The sequence below is a fragment of the Epinephelus lanceolatus genome, chromosome 6 (assembly GCF_041903045.1).
Source record: "Epinephelus lanceolatus isolate andai-2023 chromosome 6, ASM4190304v1, whole genome shotgun sequence".
NCBI lineage: Eukaryota > Metazoa > Chordata > Actinopteri > Perciformes > Serranidae > Epinephelus > Epinephelus lanceolatus.
In genome coordinates, this window is record NC_135739.1 from 27,459,829 (window position 1) to 27,476,711 (window position 16,883).

General features: G+C 40.4%; 1 protein-coding gene across 2 annotated transcripts in view; it reads left to right on the forward strand.

Annotated features, from left to right (window-relative positions):
* Positions 1-16,883, forward strand: part of LOC117254231 (homer protein homolog 3-like) — an 82,802-nt gene that overhangs the window by 46,117 nt on the left and 19,802 nt on the right. For both annotated transcript variants that reach the window (XM_078168882.1, XM_033622356.2), the window contains one exon: positions 9,120-9,253. In XM_078168882.1, the coding sequence (XP_078025008.1) occupies positions 9,120-9,253 (134 nt within the window). The remainder of the gene's footprint in view (positions 1-9,119; positions 9,254-16,883) is intronic.

Consider the following 16,883-nt stretch of genomic DNA (forward strand, 5'->3'; position numbering starts at 1 on the left):
TGAAACTGCTTTATTCAGTGTTTTTTACCGTTTTTATTCACTGGGTCTGTTTGTTTTGAAGAGACCTCTGCGGATTATTCGTCAACCGGTGAAAATCTCCTGAACGTCTGGATCTTAAAGGGATAGTGCACCCAAAAATGAAAATTCACTCACCTATATGCCGAGGGAGGCTCAGGTGAAGTTTTAGAGTCCTCCACAACACTTGCGGAGATCCGAGGGGAGAGGGGGTAGCAACCCAACTCCACCTAATGCAGGCTGGGTGCCCCAGATTAAAACGTCCAAAAACACATAATTGAAACCACAAAATATCTCCATACTGCTCGTCCATAGTGATCCAAGTGTCCTGAAACCCCGACATAAAAAGTTGTTTGGAAAAACGTCATTTGAACTCTGTTTTTAGCCTCATTGTACCCTTTAGCTCTAACTGCCTCTCTGTACACCGCGTTGACATGTGCGCGCATGCTTTCTCTGGTCTCGCGCACACACGTGAGTGCCGTGTACAGAGAGGTTCGGGGCTTCAGGACACTTGGATCACTTCGGACAAGCAGTATGGAGATATTTTGTGGTTTCAGTTATATTTCAGTTATGTGTTTTTGGACGTTTGAATCTGGGGCGCCATAAGCCTCCATTAGGTGGAGTTGTGTTGCTACCCCCTCTCCCCTTGGATCTTCGCAAGTGTTGTGAGGACTCTAAAACTTCACCTGAGCCTCCATCGGCATATGGGTGAGTAGATAATGGGTGAATTTTCATTTTTGGATGCACTATACCTTTAAGTTATCTGAGAACACACATTAGCAGGTGCTGGGCTAGCGGCCCTGTCTTTATCATGCTGAATAGCATCAGAAAAACACTGATTTGTAACATGATCCTGCTTTATTCAGTGTTGGTTTAAATCATCGGGACCATTGTTTTGGAGAGAAGGAGACCTCTGCAGATAAGTTAGCACATGACAAAAGTAATCAGAGAAAAGAAGGTGATCACAGATTAGCAGGTGCTAGTGGCCCCATCTTTGAGATGTCGAACGGTGTCGGAGAAACACTGATTTGAAACATGAAACTGCTTTTTTTTTCTCTTTTTTCAGTTTTTTTTTTTACTGATTTAAATCAGCTGGTCCTTTTGTTTTAGAGAGGAAGAGACTTCTACAGATAATTCATCTCTTGGTAAAAACCTTCTGAACAATGAACATTGAACAAATCCTAACTGGGAGATGTAGCTGGTTGCAGTCTGCAGTCCTCACTGTTAGCTGCCACTAAGTCCTCCTAAATCTTACACACTCTTCCTTTAAATGTTAGTGAATGGAACATAAAATGTTTCTAGCTGTTAAATGTTAGTCAAAAAGGCAAGAAGTAGAGGAAGGTAATTTGATATTCCTGGAAGTAAACATACATGCAAACCTTACATCATGATAAACTGGTGAATCTACAGAAAATGCTGGTTTCTACAGTGCTGGAGGTATTTAATCTTGTTTTATTTTCCTCTTCTTTATCAGTTGGTTTTGCATCACATTCAGCTGGTCAGTAAAAGCCCTGGTCAGTGACCATCTACAGTGTTGCAGAGCTGTATCTGTGCAGCCCGGAGCTTTCTGGGCATATTCTGCCTCTGATATGTGGATGGCAGCAGGGGATCTGCATGCGGTAAAGCTGCAGCTTTCGGGCTTATTTGCAGAGCTTAGAGATAAGATGGAGGAGGAGATGGTGAAGTTCAGTGAGATAAAAAATGAAGAATAATAAACAGAGCAATACAGAGAGCATCGTGGAGCTGACAAGTGCAAAGAAGCAAAAAAAAATTCTGCCATGAAATATTATTTATGGAATATATTTATTTTTTAGTAGGTGCTTCATTTTTATGGGTTTTAGTATTGACATTCTTTACCATGGCCCTACTTCACGTCACGTGTTGTGTAGCTAAATAAAGCTTAATTTTTTTTTTTTACAACAGTAAAGCAGATAAATAGAGTTATAAAATGGAAATGATATTGCTGAAATATTAAGACTAATAGAAGATAAATTGTTGTTTGTTTCCGGAAAATATATGTTCCCATATCAGTCCATCATATCTGGCAGTTTTACACAGGGTTATGGGTCAGACTATTTCTTGGCCAAGAACAGTTTCCAGGAAACCAGAGGAAACTCCAGGAGTTACTGGCCCTAAAAGAGAAACAGTTTGTCCCCCGTAAAACTGCAAGTCATTTATAATTGCAAACTTTGAATGGGCATATCTCATGCCCTGTATGTCGTAGAGACATGAAACTTTGCACAGAGATGCCTCTCCTCATGAGGAACAAATTTGCCTCAAGAACACAAAACTTCCGGTTATATAGATTTTCCGCCATTTTGAATTTTTTGAAAAACACTTAAAATCAATCTTTTCCTAGGAAGTTTGACCGATCTGCATGAAACTCGGTGAACATAATCTAGGGACCAATATCTAAAGTTCCCTCTTGACAAAAGTTGGAAAACTTACTAAAACTGAGCTTCTATAAGGCAATGAATATTGCGGAGGGCATGGCTCATCACATAAAGGTGTATAACATCTCAAGGGTTTCACCGATCACCGCGCAACTTTGTAGGCATATGACCACACATAATCTGAGGGGACCCCTCCATTATTGACCCCATCAAACAAAATGGGGGCGCTACAGAGCTAATTTCTTATCTAGGCCTAACTGATTTTTACTAAACTTGGTAGATATGTAGAACAGGACGCCTCAAGGTGACTGGAGAAATTTAACCCTAATTGGCAACTGGGTGGCGCTATAACAACAGAAAAATGCTTAAAAATGGCTAAAATGCGACCGATCGCTGTGACTCCCCCTGTGGCCCAATGTTTGTTGTTTTTTTTTTTTCTAATTTTTGGTATGACTAAGTCATGGTATGGTATGCTGTACATAATCACGGAAACTGTCAGTGTGTCATTCTGTCTGTCCGTCATTCTGTCTGTCCCACATTTTTCTACTCACTGACGTGGTCAATCTATGTGAAACTGCACATAGGCATTGAGGATTGGCATAGGTAGAAGGTGACAAAGCTACCAGTGGGTATGGACTAGTAATGGATAAAAAGCTGAAATGTCCATCTTCTGTCAGTCTAAGTGGTAGTAGTAGTAGCCTACGAATGCAAACTTAACAAAAGCCCAAGCATTCAGAATTCCAGGATCACTGTTTTGTATGAACAAATTATTGTAACAGCATCCATCTTTACAATTAATAGGATTAACTGTGTTTAGAGTATGTTCAAATAAATGCATTAAGAAGATGACGTATGGTGTTAATGAGCTCAGATGCAGGGCTGTGGTGCTTGTCAGACAATAAAAACGTCGGGACCACTGAGCCACACAGTGAAGTAAATAAATGTCAAGAGGGCTGTAGAAGAACTGACATTACTGCACATAAATCATCCAAACAACAGTGTAAACACAGCAGGACTCAGAGCCAGTTTCTCTCCGCTGACAGGTAACAGCTGTCATTTGTTTGCGCCTGCTGATTGGAGCTTTTCTCCTTGGCTATCTCCTCCCATGCATGGTATCTATGCAGAGGCAGAGATGCAAAGAGAAATGCCAGTCATCAATATTTTAAACCACAGACTTGGCATTAAAACCCGCAAAAGAGGTGTGTGTGTGTGTGTCTGTGTCTTTTGGGCTGTGTGTGTTGTGTAGTCGGGAGGACAGGTACTTCAAGGGAAGCCCAAGCATGTACACTCTGATGCATGGACACATGAATAAATAAATCAGGTGTGTGAAACACAGGGTGTAGAAACAGGAGCTTTTCTGAAGCCGAGGGAGCAAATGGACGGATGCTGGGATAAATAAGTTAACAGTGTAGATGTACTTAAGACAAACAGTGGCGCAGAGACGTCATGACGAAAGCTCTCAGGAAAGCTGTTGAATATTTAAAGTATCTGGGATTTCCATCGATTACAAGGCGACCCTCCTCCGGGGACCCCTGAAAAGTTTTTCTAGTGGCTGCTCTGGGGTTTAAAATACAACACACACATTCACACGTGCATAATTATTTTGCAGATCGTGTCCATGTGGATTGTTTTTATTGGATTTTATGTTTTTTTTAATTGTATTTCACATTGTTGGTGATAAAATAACGAAGAGGAAAACATGAATTTGTTGAATCTGCATCTGTATTGTTGTTGCTGAGTGCTTACCGCTCATTTCCCAGGGGTCACATGTCACTTAAAAAAATGTGGGTGGGACTGTGACCTCCTCTTCCTCTTTTGATACACTTAGTTTTCTTTGTTCAGCCTTCAGTTACAGTCACAAACCTCTTTTATTATATGTAACTTATTGCACGTGTCTGTCTATCTCTATCTATCTAAAATGAATCAGTACCTGTGCAGAAACAAAGATCAAACAAACAAAGTGGAAAACAGTGAATGGTGAAGCTTTCATGAGCACAGGATGGAACACTGTGTGGTCAAAATAACGCTATGGTTTTAATTATCTAACAACTATTTTTTCTGTTTTTCCTCACTTGCCTCTTTCCTCTCCATCTCCCTGATGCATCATGGGACATGTTATCTCTCAGCTCTCCCAGGTGCGTGAAAACACACACACACACACACACACACACACACACACACGCACTCCACCCCACAATCAAAAAGCAACACAAAGACAACCATCTTCTTTTGTCTGAGCAACTGCGGTGTTCATAGTCATGCGTCTCAGCGTTGCATGGACTATCACGCTCAATAATTCATCTGGAGTCTGATCAAAGTTGACTTCAGAGCAAATTTAGCTTCAAAGCACAGCTTGCGTTTGCTACAAAACAGTAAAGGCTTTGTTAACGACGGCAACAGCAACATAAAATTTGATCTGCTCATTTTATCGAAGATGCATGAAATGAGGCAATGTGCAGCAAAGTTCATCTGAATTTGTTTCATCAGCATTGAGGAGATCCAGACTGAGCACCTCCCCTGGGAACAGACAGTGTGCAGAATTGTCCTTTAAATGTGAAAATTCCTTTGAACTCTGCCTAATTAGTCATGGTCATGGGCTTGTGCTCTAGTGTCTCTGCCTTGTTTCCACTCAGCCTGTTAGTGAACAACATATGGAAAAACTGCTGTAAAATTTGTAATACCATTTATGACTTAAACATGATCCATAGCATAAATTATTCAGAGGTACGCACAGCCGATCCGTTGGCTTTGGGGTCGGACTGGAGTTGTCTCAGCTTTGATTTTTCACGTTTTCAAGCTCCTTCCTCTGGACACGGCTCTGAGTCGGCTGTGTTTTATTCCATATCCATCCATAGGGTCAGACAGAGAGCTGCTCAGCTATAGATAATAAACCATCGTCCTCAGGGGAATACACTCAGGCTCGCTCAGATTAATAATACAAGATTTTTCTCCAATAAGTGCAGGGTTTTAATGCTGCATCAAGGCACTTGGTCGTTTACAGGTTCAGGTTTAGGTTACCACGCAGAGAGAAGAAGAAAGAAGGGGATGGGGTAAAGAAATGTGCACAAGCTAATTCATCTGCAAGCTTTTAAAGAAGAGACTTTCTTTCAGTGTTTTCTTTCAGTGTCATAGCCCACAGCCTCAAACTGAGGAAAATGGTTCACAAAACTGTGTGAAAGGAAGCTTGAACCCATTTCTGGGCAGCAGGGAAGGAAAATATCAAAGCAGATTGGTCAGACTTGACTGTGCCAGGCTGGAGTCAAGCCATCTGCATGCTGTAATGTCATACTCAAAGTCTCCATTTGACACGAGAGGACGATAAATGGCTCTTCTCATTTAATCTGTATTTTATACTGCACTGTATACTTTTAATGAGGTAAGAAAAAAAGAGAGCAAAGGCAAAGACTGCTGACTTTTATGTTGCAAGTAGAGCTGTTTACTTCACTCATAAATCACCTTTTGGCTACATCTGTTCCCAAATAACTTCATGTCCAGCTGTAGTAACCAGGCTGCAAACAAGGAACGAGTTGAACCTTCTTGTATTAAAGCTGCAGATCCATTCAGTGATCAAACTAAAGGTCACTGGTGCAATATGTGGAACACAAACTGTATCGTTTGTAGCCCTAATCTCTACATCAAAACGCTGATTCTAACTTTCACGATAACCTCATGAGTTAATATTGACAATCAAGTACGAGTCAATAGTTACTTGTATTAGTGATATGATGGTGCTTCTGGTTTTACTGGCATCTAAACAAATAAAAAAGAAACCAGTCACATGGATCACTGATTATTTAGTTCCCAACAAAACAAATGATAGAAACCTCATTACATTCGAGCCCCTGTATATCACTGTACTATTAGTAATAAATGTATCATAAAGTTAATCTATTGTTAAAATTAGCTCAATCAAAACTACAGTATCTGGATGCTTGACCTATTGTTTCATGGTTTCATAAAAAGTGCAACTTGACAAGAAAAGGTATGAATGAAAATGAAACATCATCTTGTAAAATCTGAATTAACTGAAACAAGATTATCTTAATAGGTACAATACAGCTATAAAATATAAGATTTAGTATACAACAGGGTGATGATTTACAAGAAGTGCTCAGATAGAAATGAAAATGTGGACATCTGCAATTCTAAATCTGCTGAGAAAGACTATGTGATGTGAATAAAAGCTACAGAACAGCCACTCAACTGACATTTAAGCCCCGTTTTCGCCAAATACTTTGGATATGGTACCTTATGGAACAAAAAGTAACCCTTCAGACATGGTACCTAGACACTAGAGTTTCCATTGTAAACAGTACTATAATGTGAGCGGGGTTGTTGTCACTCACTGATCCGTCCAGCACTCACTGTATTTCCTCATTACCTGTGACACAGATGTAAGTCTGCACCTCGTTTATCATCCACAGAACGAGGTTGCAAGTGGACATTTTCAGAACAAAATAAAACAGGCTGCAGTGAGAGTCTCTCTCCATGGGATATTTAAAAATAGCTGGTTTGTGCATTTGGACCTTCTAAGGCAAGCTCGGGGGTTTAGTGTTGTCGGAGCCCACAGGAACGACGATCCACAGCGCTTTTTTTTTTTTCTTTCTCCAAGTGAGGATTGGGATATATCCAGTTCACATAGCCCGGTCGAAATTAATATATGTAAACACTTGAAGATCCACTCATTACTAAAAGTGTTTGTCATCCAAGAGAGACAATAAAAACTAAAGTCATGGTCAAAGGTGTTAAAGTTAAATGGTGTGCGGTGTGCTGATTTATTCAGGTCGTCACCTCATTGAGCAACATTGCAAGTTAACATTCCGACTTAAAAGTCGCCGACAGTCGGCCCAGTGAATTAAGTTATTTTTTTCTCTGACTCCAGCTGCTGCAAGAGGCAGCAAAACATCCTTTCTTTTTATAGTCACAGTCCACTAATATATGTAACTCTCCATGGTATGAACAGAGGTTACATGAGCCTCAAAACCAACCACGACTCAGCCCTGAGCAGAGTGACTGTCCGCTATTGAACAATCAACAGACTGCAGTGTTCACAGCTCCACTTTTTATTACCAGATCTGTGTGCTAGGTATCCCAACAGAAAGGGGACCAAAAATGGGGATGGTGTGGAATGGTTCCATTGGTACCATCCACAACTGTTCACAGTGGAAACGGAAAAAAACGCATACCAAACTGAAACGTACCGTACTGCTCGGGCTTTTGGTGAGATTGTTTTGAGATGATCTTTGAAGATCTTTCTTATAATATTATCTTTTTTTTCTTTTAATAAAGTTTACAATGAAATGACCAAATTGTAACTAAAACTAATAGCTTTTAGTAAAAAGATTAAGACTGATGTAGGTCAGGTGCCAAAATAAACCTATAATTACACTAGTATTTTGGTACCGAGTGAAACCTGCAATGCTGTGAGTCTATTGCCAGATGTGCAGTGATATCTCAACAGACACACACATTACAGCAGGATTACCAGCATGTGCACATTTTTTACAGACACCAGATGTACGCTTGCAGCGAGGAACTGTACTTCAATCATTTCCTGTTGAATCAGTGTCCAATCAGATCTCTGAGGCTGTGTGAAGAGAAGGCAGCTGGGCTCCACACATGGCTGCTCGCTCTGCATGCGGCCTGTTTACAGGAGCCCAGATGGGACATATCAGGCTCTGACAGGTTGAGCTCTGTCCTGTCCCGCTGTGGTGTCTCGCCTGTTTTGTTTTGATGACAGGTCTGGATTTAGAGATAGTAATAGACCTGTCACCAGCTCAGGCCTGAACCTCTGGGCCAAAATCTAATTATCTGTACTTAATCTTGTATCAGCAGTCAATCAATAATTTTTGTCAAAGGGTATGTCGGCATATTGGAACATTTTTAATTTTGTTTAAACAGCGGTGGAAGAAGAAATCCATTACTTAAAGGTTCAGTGTGTAGGATTAAGGGGCATCTATTGGAACAAATGGATTATATTCATAAGTATGTTTTTTGTGTATAATCACCTGAAAATAAGAATTGTTGTGTTTTTGTTACCTTAGAATGAGCGGGTCCTCTTCCATGCAGTCCACCATGTTGTTTCGCCCATAACTGCCAAATCAAACACTGCGTAACATTTGCATTTTGGCGTCAACCACAGTAGTTCTCCTACACGCTGGGCACACGGGAGAAATTTCAGTTCTGCAACCTCACCACTAGATGCCACTAAATCCTACACACTGGACCTTTAAGTAAAAGTAGTAATACCACAGTGCAGGAATTATCTGTTGCAAGTAAAAATCCTGTGTTCAGAATGTAGCACTCAAGTATAATCCCAGAATGGTACTTCAGAACAGTGCTTAATTAAATGTACTTAGGTACTTTCCATAGCTGCATTTAGATCACCCACTCTGAATAAAAAAATGTAGTGCAGACAAAAAGTGCCAGTTGTACCCTGTTAAGTGCTCTTGTCCTCTAAATGATGGGCTCTTTTTATTAGAGGACTCTGGTCTGCTGTTGGGAAACTGCAGGGTAGTTAATTAGGATTTACGCAATAACCCCAAACAACTACAAGAAACATATTTTCCTTTCTAGTTTTCAACACTTACACTAAAGGTGCTAATACAGAATGAAACTAATGCTGCATTAACAGGGCTGCTATTGATTTCATTTCAGCTTTAAAATAGAGGCAATGTCCTGTTTCGGTTCTCCTCCCTTTTGTTTCAGCAGTTATCGGAGGACCGCCATTCTCCACCGCTGCTCACAGTCAATGGGCCGGGCGAGGAAAAGCTGTTTCGCAGCAAGAGCGCTGAGGTGCAGCTGACGGCTGAGAAGGAGAGGGTGAAGAAGATGTTGTCTGAAGGGTAATGACAATGTTTTCTTTACTTCAGAAGGAAGTTTATACCTCATGCTTCTGATCACAGGCTTATTGTCTGAAGAAAAGAAAGCTTAGTGCCCGTAGTTACTTTATGACAAGCCATGACATTAGGGCAGTGTTGTCAACAGTTTTTACACATCTTCACTGCTATCTTTGAGAAACACCTGACACCTGGTGGGTAGGTCTGTTGGTCCTTTATGTACTGTAGCACTGGGTTCAGTGTGCTGTAGAATGTCCAGAGATTACAAGACAAATCATATCTCAGCCTCTCTACATGAAAGACAACTATAAGTTCTCTCAAACAGGTTTCAAACTGGGGAGTCAGATTTCCAGAGTTATATGCATCTCTTGGAAATTAACATGCTATAAACCAAGACTGAGCAGGTGATATGGTCCAGCTTTTCCAATGTTGTGGAATGTCCAAGCAGAGCTGTTACTGAGTCAGGAGTTAAAGTAACCTTTAAGACATTAGAATAATATAGAAACAAAAGACACCAAAAATCATGTAAATACTCTCAGCATCTATCTATCTCAGCATCTGTTGCATCTATTGCATAAAGGTGATAGATCAAGGAGAATGTGTGCAGTCTAGCCTTAGTCATGTAGATTATGTGTAACTTTGATATGGATCAGTTGTAGCCTAGATTTAACAGAACAAGGTTTTGTTCTTATTAGTGCTTTGTTCCAAATGTCATTATTAGTTTCAATGTTTTATTTTAGTCGTGGGTTCTCCTAATTTGTTTGAAAACCTTTGCAGGAAAGACACAGTATGGTTTTTAGCTTCTGGGAGGCCCAGCAAAAGTCTGAGTATTGGATTGTCTTCAGGTGGGAATTCAAAGGACAGAATGTCTTGTCAAGCATTATTTCTAAAGAATCTAGTTTTGAACAGTGAGAGTTTTGATAATAGTTGATCAAACGATAATGAAAATTTCTGCTTGTGTAGAGATCTTTTTATAATGACTATTCCTTTTTTGGTCCTTTCTCTAAATGCAACATCTGAAAAAGATGAAGAGAATGCATGGTTGTGCCAAATTGGAGCGTGTATTGATGTTTTTGGAAGCTCACAGAATTTCCTAATTTGGTGCCAGATTGTCTGAGCGTTTGACAGTGTAAAGCGGTTCTCTGTGAAAGTGGCAGGAGGTGTAGGTAATGAGAAAAAGAAGAGCAAGGAGAGAAAATCTTAAGGGCAAGTTTTTATTTTTTTTTAACAGGCAGCCACTGAGAAAAGGTCAGATCTTTTTCCTTGTTCAAATACATACTGCCAGTATATCATGACTCTGATGGTAAAAACATGGTAACCCCAGGCCACCATATTCCCTGGGTTTCTGAAGGTGGCCTTTTGAGGTTCTGTGTGCTTTATATCCCCAAATGAATGGCATAACTATAGAGTCAATTGACTTAAAGTAAAATCTAGGGATGATAATAGGGATATTCTGAAATAAGTACAGAAATCTCGACAGGGAAACCATCTTAACAGCAACAATATTCTCTTTTAACGTGTTCAACCTTTCAGTGAAATTGATTTAAAAAGAGTCCTGGGACATTTGGATAATTTAATGCCCAAATACTTCATACAATCTGAGGCTATTCTTAATTCAGTGGTATTCAGAAATTGAGGATCCAGGTTTGCTGTAAGTGACATAAGATCACTTTTCTGACAGTTTATGGTGTAACCTGAGTCTTCTCTAAAAGAGTCGCTGGATTGGATGGGGACAGATTGTTCGGGGTCACATACAAAGATCACAATGTCATCAACATAAAGTAAAATCATGTGGTCTCCCCCCACCCAGTGTTACAGGCTTGATAAGTGTGTGCTCCTTTACGCTGATTGCCAGAGGCTCAATGGCCAAGGCAAAGAGAAGCAGCGAAAGGGTTCAGCCCTGCTGACAGGAAAGGGGGGACAATTTATCCTGATTTGTGAGGATGGAGGCAGCGGGATTAGAAAATATCAAGTGCACCCAGAGACTGAAAGAAGCACAGAGACCAAACCTCTCCAGAACTCTGAGTAAATGCCTCCACTCAACCTGGTCCAAAGCCTTTTCAGGATCAAGGCACGAAATGGCTTGTCTTGATGATTTATCAAATGTGTAATGCTGACATTTTTTCTGAGCTTAAAAAAGAGATTCTGTTGTTGATAAACCTGGTCTGATCTGTATGAATATTAGATTCTGTGCACTTATTTAATCTGCTTTCCAGAATTTAACATTGAAATTGGCCACTTTTAAGCAGGGCTAGTAGAAGCACAAAAGTATTATTAGCAAAATGTATGTAAAGATATACTTTGCTAACCTGGAAATCCAGATGCCCCGCCCCTAGCAAATTCGAATTTGCACTGCACGGGACTCTGGCCCTGATGAGCAGAGACTGCTGAATCACCAATCGGACCAATAAGATCAGTCTATCTGACAGAGGTGGGCTCTGGGCGGGCGTAACATGATGAAGACAGCGCTGCACCGTAGGAGTTGAAAAGTAAACAGCCAAGATGGCAGCTGCTGAAGGACCGCGTCCATTCAGTTTAGCTTTGGAAGAAACGCTAAGCCAACTACACTTATCTTTTTCCTTGGGAGAGGAACAGAAGACTGCCCTAGAAGCCTTCGTTTCCAGGAAGGACGTTTTTGCTGTTTTGCCGACGGGATACAGCAAAAGCATAATCTATCAGTTAGCCCCACTGGTCGGCAAACCAATGGGGCTTAGTGCAATGAATACGTCACCTTGTTTTTTGCTCTGATTGGCCATGGTGCTATCCAATTGCGTGTAGCGGCATTTGAAGTTAGTGCTACCCCTTGGGTAGGAAGGGTGTATCGGTGAGGGCCAGACTCAAAGTCTTTTTAGATTTGAGTCTGGTTTTCCAGGCTAACACTTTGTAAGTTTTTCCCAAAAACAATGTATGACCTCATACAGGAGTAATCCCTCCCAGTAGTCACTTATAACCTACTAAAAGTGTGTGTTGGTATTTATCTGCAGAGAGTCTGCCTTCTGTCTGTTATTTTCCCTTTTTTTTTCTGTGTTCTGGATGTTTGCATGCCTGTTCCCCCCACAGCGCTCAGGTGAGGTCGGGGCTTTATTTAAGTTAGTGACCAGGCACCAGTCCATAAGCAGCAGTCATCCAAGAGACACTGTGCAAAAAATGCAAATATATTAAGGCGAAATGCCAAAGGAGTGAATCTGGGGTTTGCTTTTTCTCTCAGTTTCACATAGTATACCTTTTAAATAATCAAAAGTAGAAGTACCCATAATGCACAATGTCTCATTTCAAAGTGTTTTATCATCATAGAAAATGACATTATTTTGTTTCTATCAATAGTGAATACATGTAAGAGCATTATAATGTTGTAGTTTGTCAATGTGGAGCCAACTTGATACTTTGCATGCAACTAGGTGTAAGCATGTCATGTGTTTTTTTTAATTATAACAAGTACCTAGTAACTGTATCAGTCAAATAAATGTAGTGGAGTGAAACATACAATATTTCCTCGTTGGGATGTAGTGAAGTAGATGGAAAGTAATGTAATGTCAGACTGTAGTAGTACAGTTGAGTACATATGTTTGGTTACTTTCCACCATGACCTTATAGTTTTACATTAATAAATTGAAATGATCAGAACATGTGCTCAGACCTTGAGAGGATCTCATTAAAAGCACTTTAGGAGACTTTAAAATTTTTTATTTTATTCGTGCATCATGACAGCTTCTATGCAGTAATCCTTCAAACATTCCAGACCACTCTAATCAATATAATAAATCTGTAATTATAAGGCGAATGTTAGCTTTCTTTTCCCCTCAGAGCAAGCACAACATTATATAAGCTGGTGCCCTCCCACGATCAACTGTATCTGTAGATCGCTGTACATCACATGGTATGTTCAGTGTGATCTGTTAAAATCAAGAGACACAGGAACATTTCCATCATGAGGACTGTTTAAATATGTCTCACTGATGTTTTTTTATAATGTTCTTCTTTTTGCTCAATATAATATAGATGAAAAAACCTTTTATTCTAGCAATCCGACAACAATCATCCGACAACACACTTAGATTTTATTTTGGATATTTATTTGACAACACAAGGCAGAGAGACAAGAACATGAGGAACAGAAAGAGAAGGACATCATGCAGTAAAATGTTATGCTCAGAGCTTCTGATGTCTATGAAAGAATATTTGGCTTGCAGCAACACATACACCATAAAAATAATAACAACAGTCTATAGCAATAATACACAAAACACAGAGACATAAAGCATGCGTTGATAGAAAACAACGGAGAGATGTCAGAGTGGGAGTGCTGGAATGGAAATGTTATCTGGTAGAGTTTAGAAAGTTTACTACAAAGGTTGTAATCCCGTCTCTAACCCCGAGCTTGGCTACGTGAGCAGATGGAAATACCCTGAGCACTTTGTTGAGCTCTGTACAGTGAAGGAAATTTACTAAAAGCCTGTCCTCACAATGATTATAAGAGCATTTAAAGAGTGAATACTCTGCTAAGGCTTCACAATTTGACAATATTTATGAAATGTTTGTATCATGATGCTTTTTCATAAGTGTTTCAAGTGATTTTATTAGTTCATGAGAAAATAGCAGGAACAAACTTTTCTCACTTTTCCTCCAGCCCATATGGCCCAACTTTTCACCAGAATTCACTGAAAGCTGTTCACAGGTTTTTGAGATATCCTTTTAACAAACAAAGCTGAAAACATGACCTCATTGGCACAGGGAACAAGTTTTGTAGAGACAGCACTCTGGATTTACTCTACAAACAACACATACTGTTATCCATCCAGGGAGCCGAGCTGGTACCCACACTACAACTGAGGGGGTTCTTTTTGAGCTGCTGTTTGATAAAGGTGACACATAACTGACAGCAGGAAATAAAAAATATTTTGTAAACTGGAAATATTTGTGTTTCACTAAGGTGTGGCTGCAGCACAGAGGAGCGTCACATTCCTACTGACTGAGACGCTGTAGACACAGTGAATCCAAATTTAAAGTGCTATGCTAAGTGATATTTTCAGCGATTTATATCAAGTTAAAGATCATGGTTTATCTCTCTGGTCTGCTACTTCACAGTTTTCACTGTCAGAGCTCTCGTGGCATTGTTTTCAGCCACAATAGGAGATGTTATCAGTGAAACAGCTCTAAAATCTCACTGTACATGACCTGCTAGGTGCCAAACAACAGGCAGACACAGTTAGCAACTAGCTGGCTAACACTTTTGGTATGGTACCTTTGGAACCAAAAGTAACCCTTCAGACATGGTACCTAGACCCTAGCATTTCAACTGCAAACTATGGGTAGGGTTGTTGTCACTCACTGCTCCGTCCAGCACTCCTGTATTAGTCTGCACCTCATTTATCATCCACAGAATGAGGCTGCACACTGACATTTTCAGAACAAAATAGAACAGGCTGCCGTGAGAGTCTCTCTCCATGGGATATTTAAAAATAGCAGGTTTGTGCATTTAGTCCTTCTAAGGTAAGCTCAGGGGTTTAGTGTTGCCAGAGTCAACAGGAATGACGTTCAAACATTGCTGGCAGTCGCCCAGTATAGTTTAAAGTCCGACTGCACTTCATAGCAGTGTTTAGTACCAGATCTGTGTGCTAGGTACCCCAACAGAGGGGGGACCAGAAATGGGGATGGTACGGAACGGTTACATTGGTACCATCCACAACAGTAGAAACGGAAAAAAAAAAGCACACCAAATTGAATTGAACTGTACCGTGCCGTACTGCTGAGTGAAAACGGGGCTATAGTGGACCATTTAGCAACTAGAGAGACAGATATTTCCCTCAGGAGTTGGTAGAGACCAAAAACAGAGCTAAAAGAGAGTTCATTATGGACTTACATTCACCACATTTTCAGAAACTCGACTCCTGAATGATAATGTTGCTCCATGACTGCAGGATTTTTAACTGTTTGCCAACAACTGTGCCAACTGTTTTTTTGTTTTGTTTTTTGTTTTTTTGATTGCTGTAGTTGCTCTGTGTAAGCAAGTTCAGTAGCTCAGTCCATAGGGACTTGGGTTGGGAACTGGAGGGTTGCCTGTTTAAGTCCCCTCCGGACCAAATATGGAGCGTGGACTGGTAGTTGGAGAGGTACCAGTTCACCTCCTGGGCACTGCCGAGGTGCCCTTGAGCAATTTTTGATGAATTGGAGTAAATGGGGGCAGCATTTAACAGTATATCAAAGCATCCATTTACAAAGTCACACAACTTGTGCAGTATAATCCAGGTGTCATTTATCCAGCTGTATGCTGCTTATACCCAAACACATGCTTTTTTACTCAAACCTTACTATTTGAAACACTTCCACATAAACATCCTCTTGCAGAGATAAGTTGTGTGCCTGGGCAAGGTCGTTCATTTGAGCTCACCTCAATGAAATGCATGAGCAGAGTTCAAACACATGCACTTGTCCGGACGCGCTAGTTGTATGCAGCAGAGTATGAAGAGAGCAAGGACATGCAGTGCTGGGGTTTATTAGGACCAGATGAGCCAGGGATTTTGGTGCTTAACTTGTACTAGAGACTAAAAGTCACGAAAAACAAACAGTTTCTTTAACAGCAGTGAATGAGTGCTCTCCTGATAGGTAACAACTCACTCGAAGCATCACAGACTGGCTGCTCTGGGATGTAAGAAAAGCTCACTTTCAGCTTTTAAGAAAGCTAATAGCATTGACAAACTAGAAGAGCAGAAATGAGACATTCAAACATTTAACACAAAGCAAAAAGTGTGTGTGTGTGTGTGTGTGTCCATGTCTTAAGACCAGCCAGGCCTGACTGGCACTGAATTTAGCAGCTCATAATTATCATCATTATGGCGCCCATTATTGATCACTCAACCTTCCATCTGAGACCAGGAAGCAGAAAAAACACTCATACCCGGCTGCTTTACAACCTATTATCCCAACAGTTTCATTTTATGATTGTCATAAGCCTACGCAGGCTTTTTCCTCCTGTTGCTATGGTGAGTAGTTTTATGGTTGCCAAGCCATTAGTTTGGTCGTCATGGCAAAGACTGTTTCCTAAACCCCATCTTCTTATGTGATAGCTCTCTGGTTTATTAAATATCCCACCTGGATCCTGACCTTTTCTGTCACACAGAACCTGATCCATCTCTCCCTGTGTTGGTTTATTTTTCCCCACAGCACCCCCTGTTCTCTGTAATTCTCCGCTGTGAAAGGAGCACACTGTTCGTTCTATTGCAGGGTATAAGCCAAATTGTTTTAAAAAATGCACACAAAAACACCCCAGAAAACAAACCACACTGACTAATGTGTTATATATTTTTTAAACTGGGCAGGACAGGAGCATCTGAAACCATGGTGGACTTATTAGTTCATAAAAAGACTTGTGCAGGATTGCATTGTAAGCATGAATGACAAAAGAGAAATGACAAAGAGAGAGAGAGAATATTCAAATTGAAAATTTCAAATAATAAGGTAAACATATGTAAAGGTAATCACTGTGAGGAAAAACCTCTTGCTTCCCAAAGTTGGAAATTTCTCCTCAATTTCGGATCATATCCTCCTAAGACCCTGTGTCCTAGTGTGAGGACATCACATTTTGGGTTGACTTGACCTTGTACTTCGTTCTACTTAACTTAGACCTGTTGTCCCACTT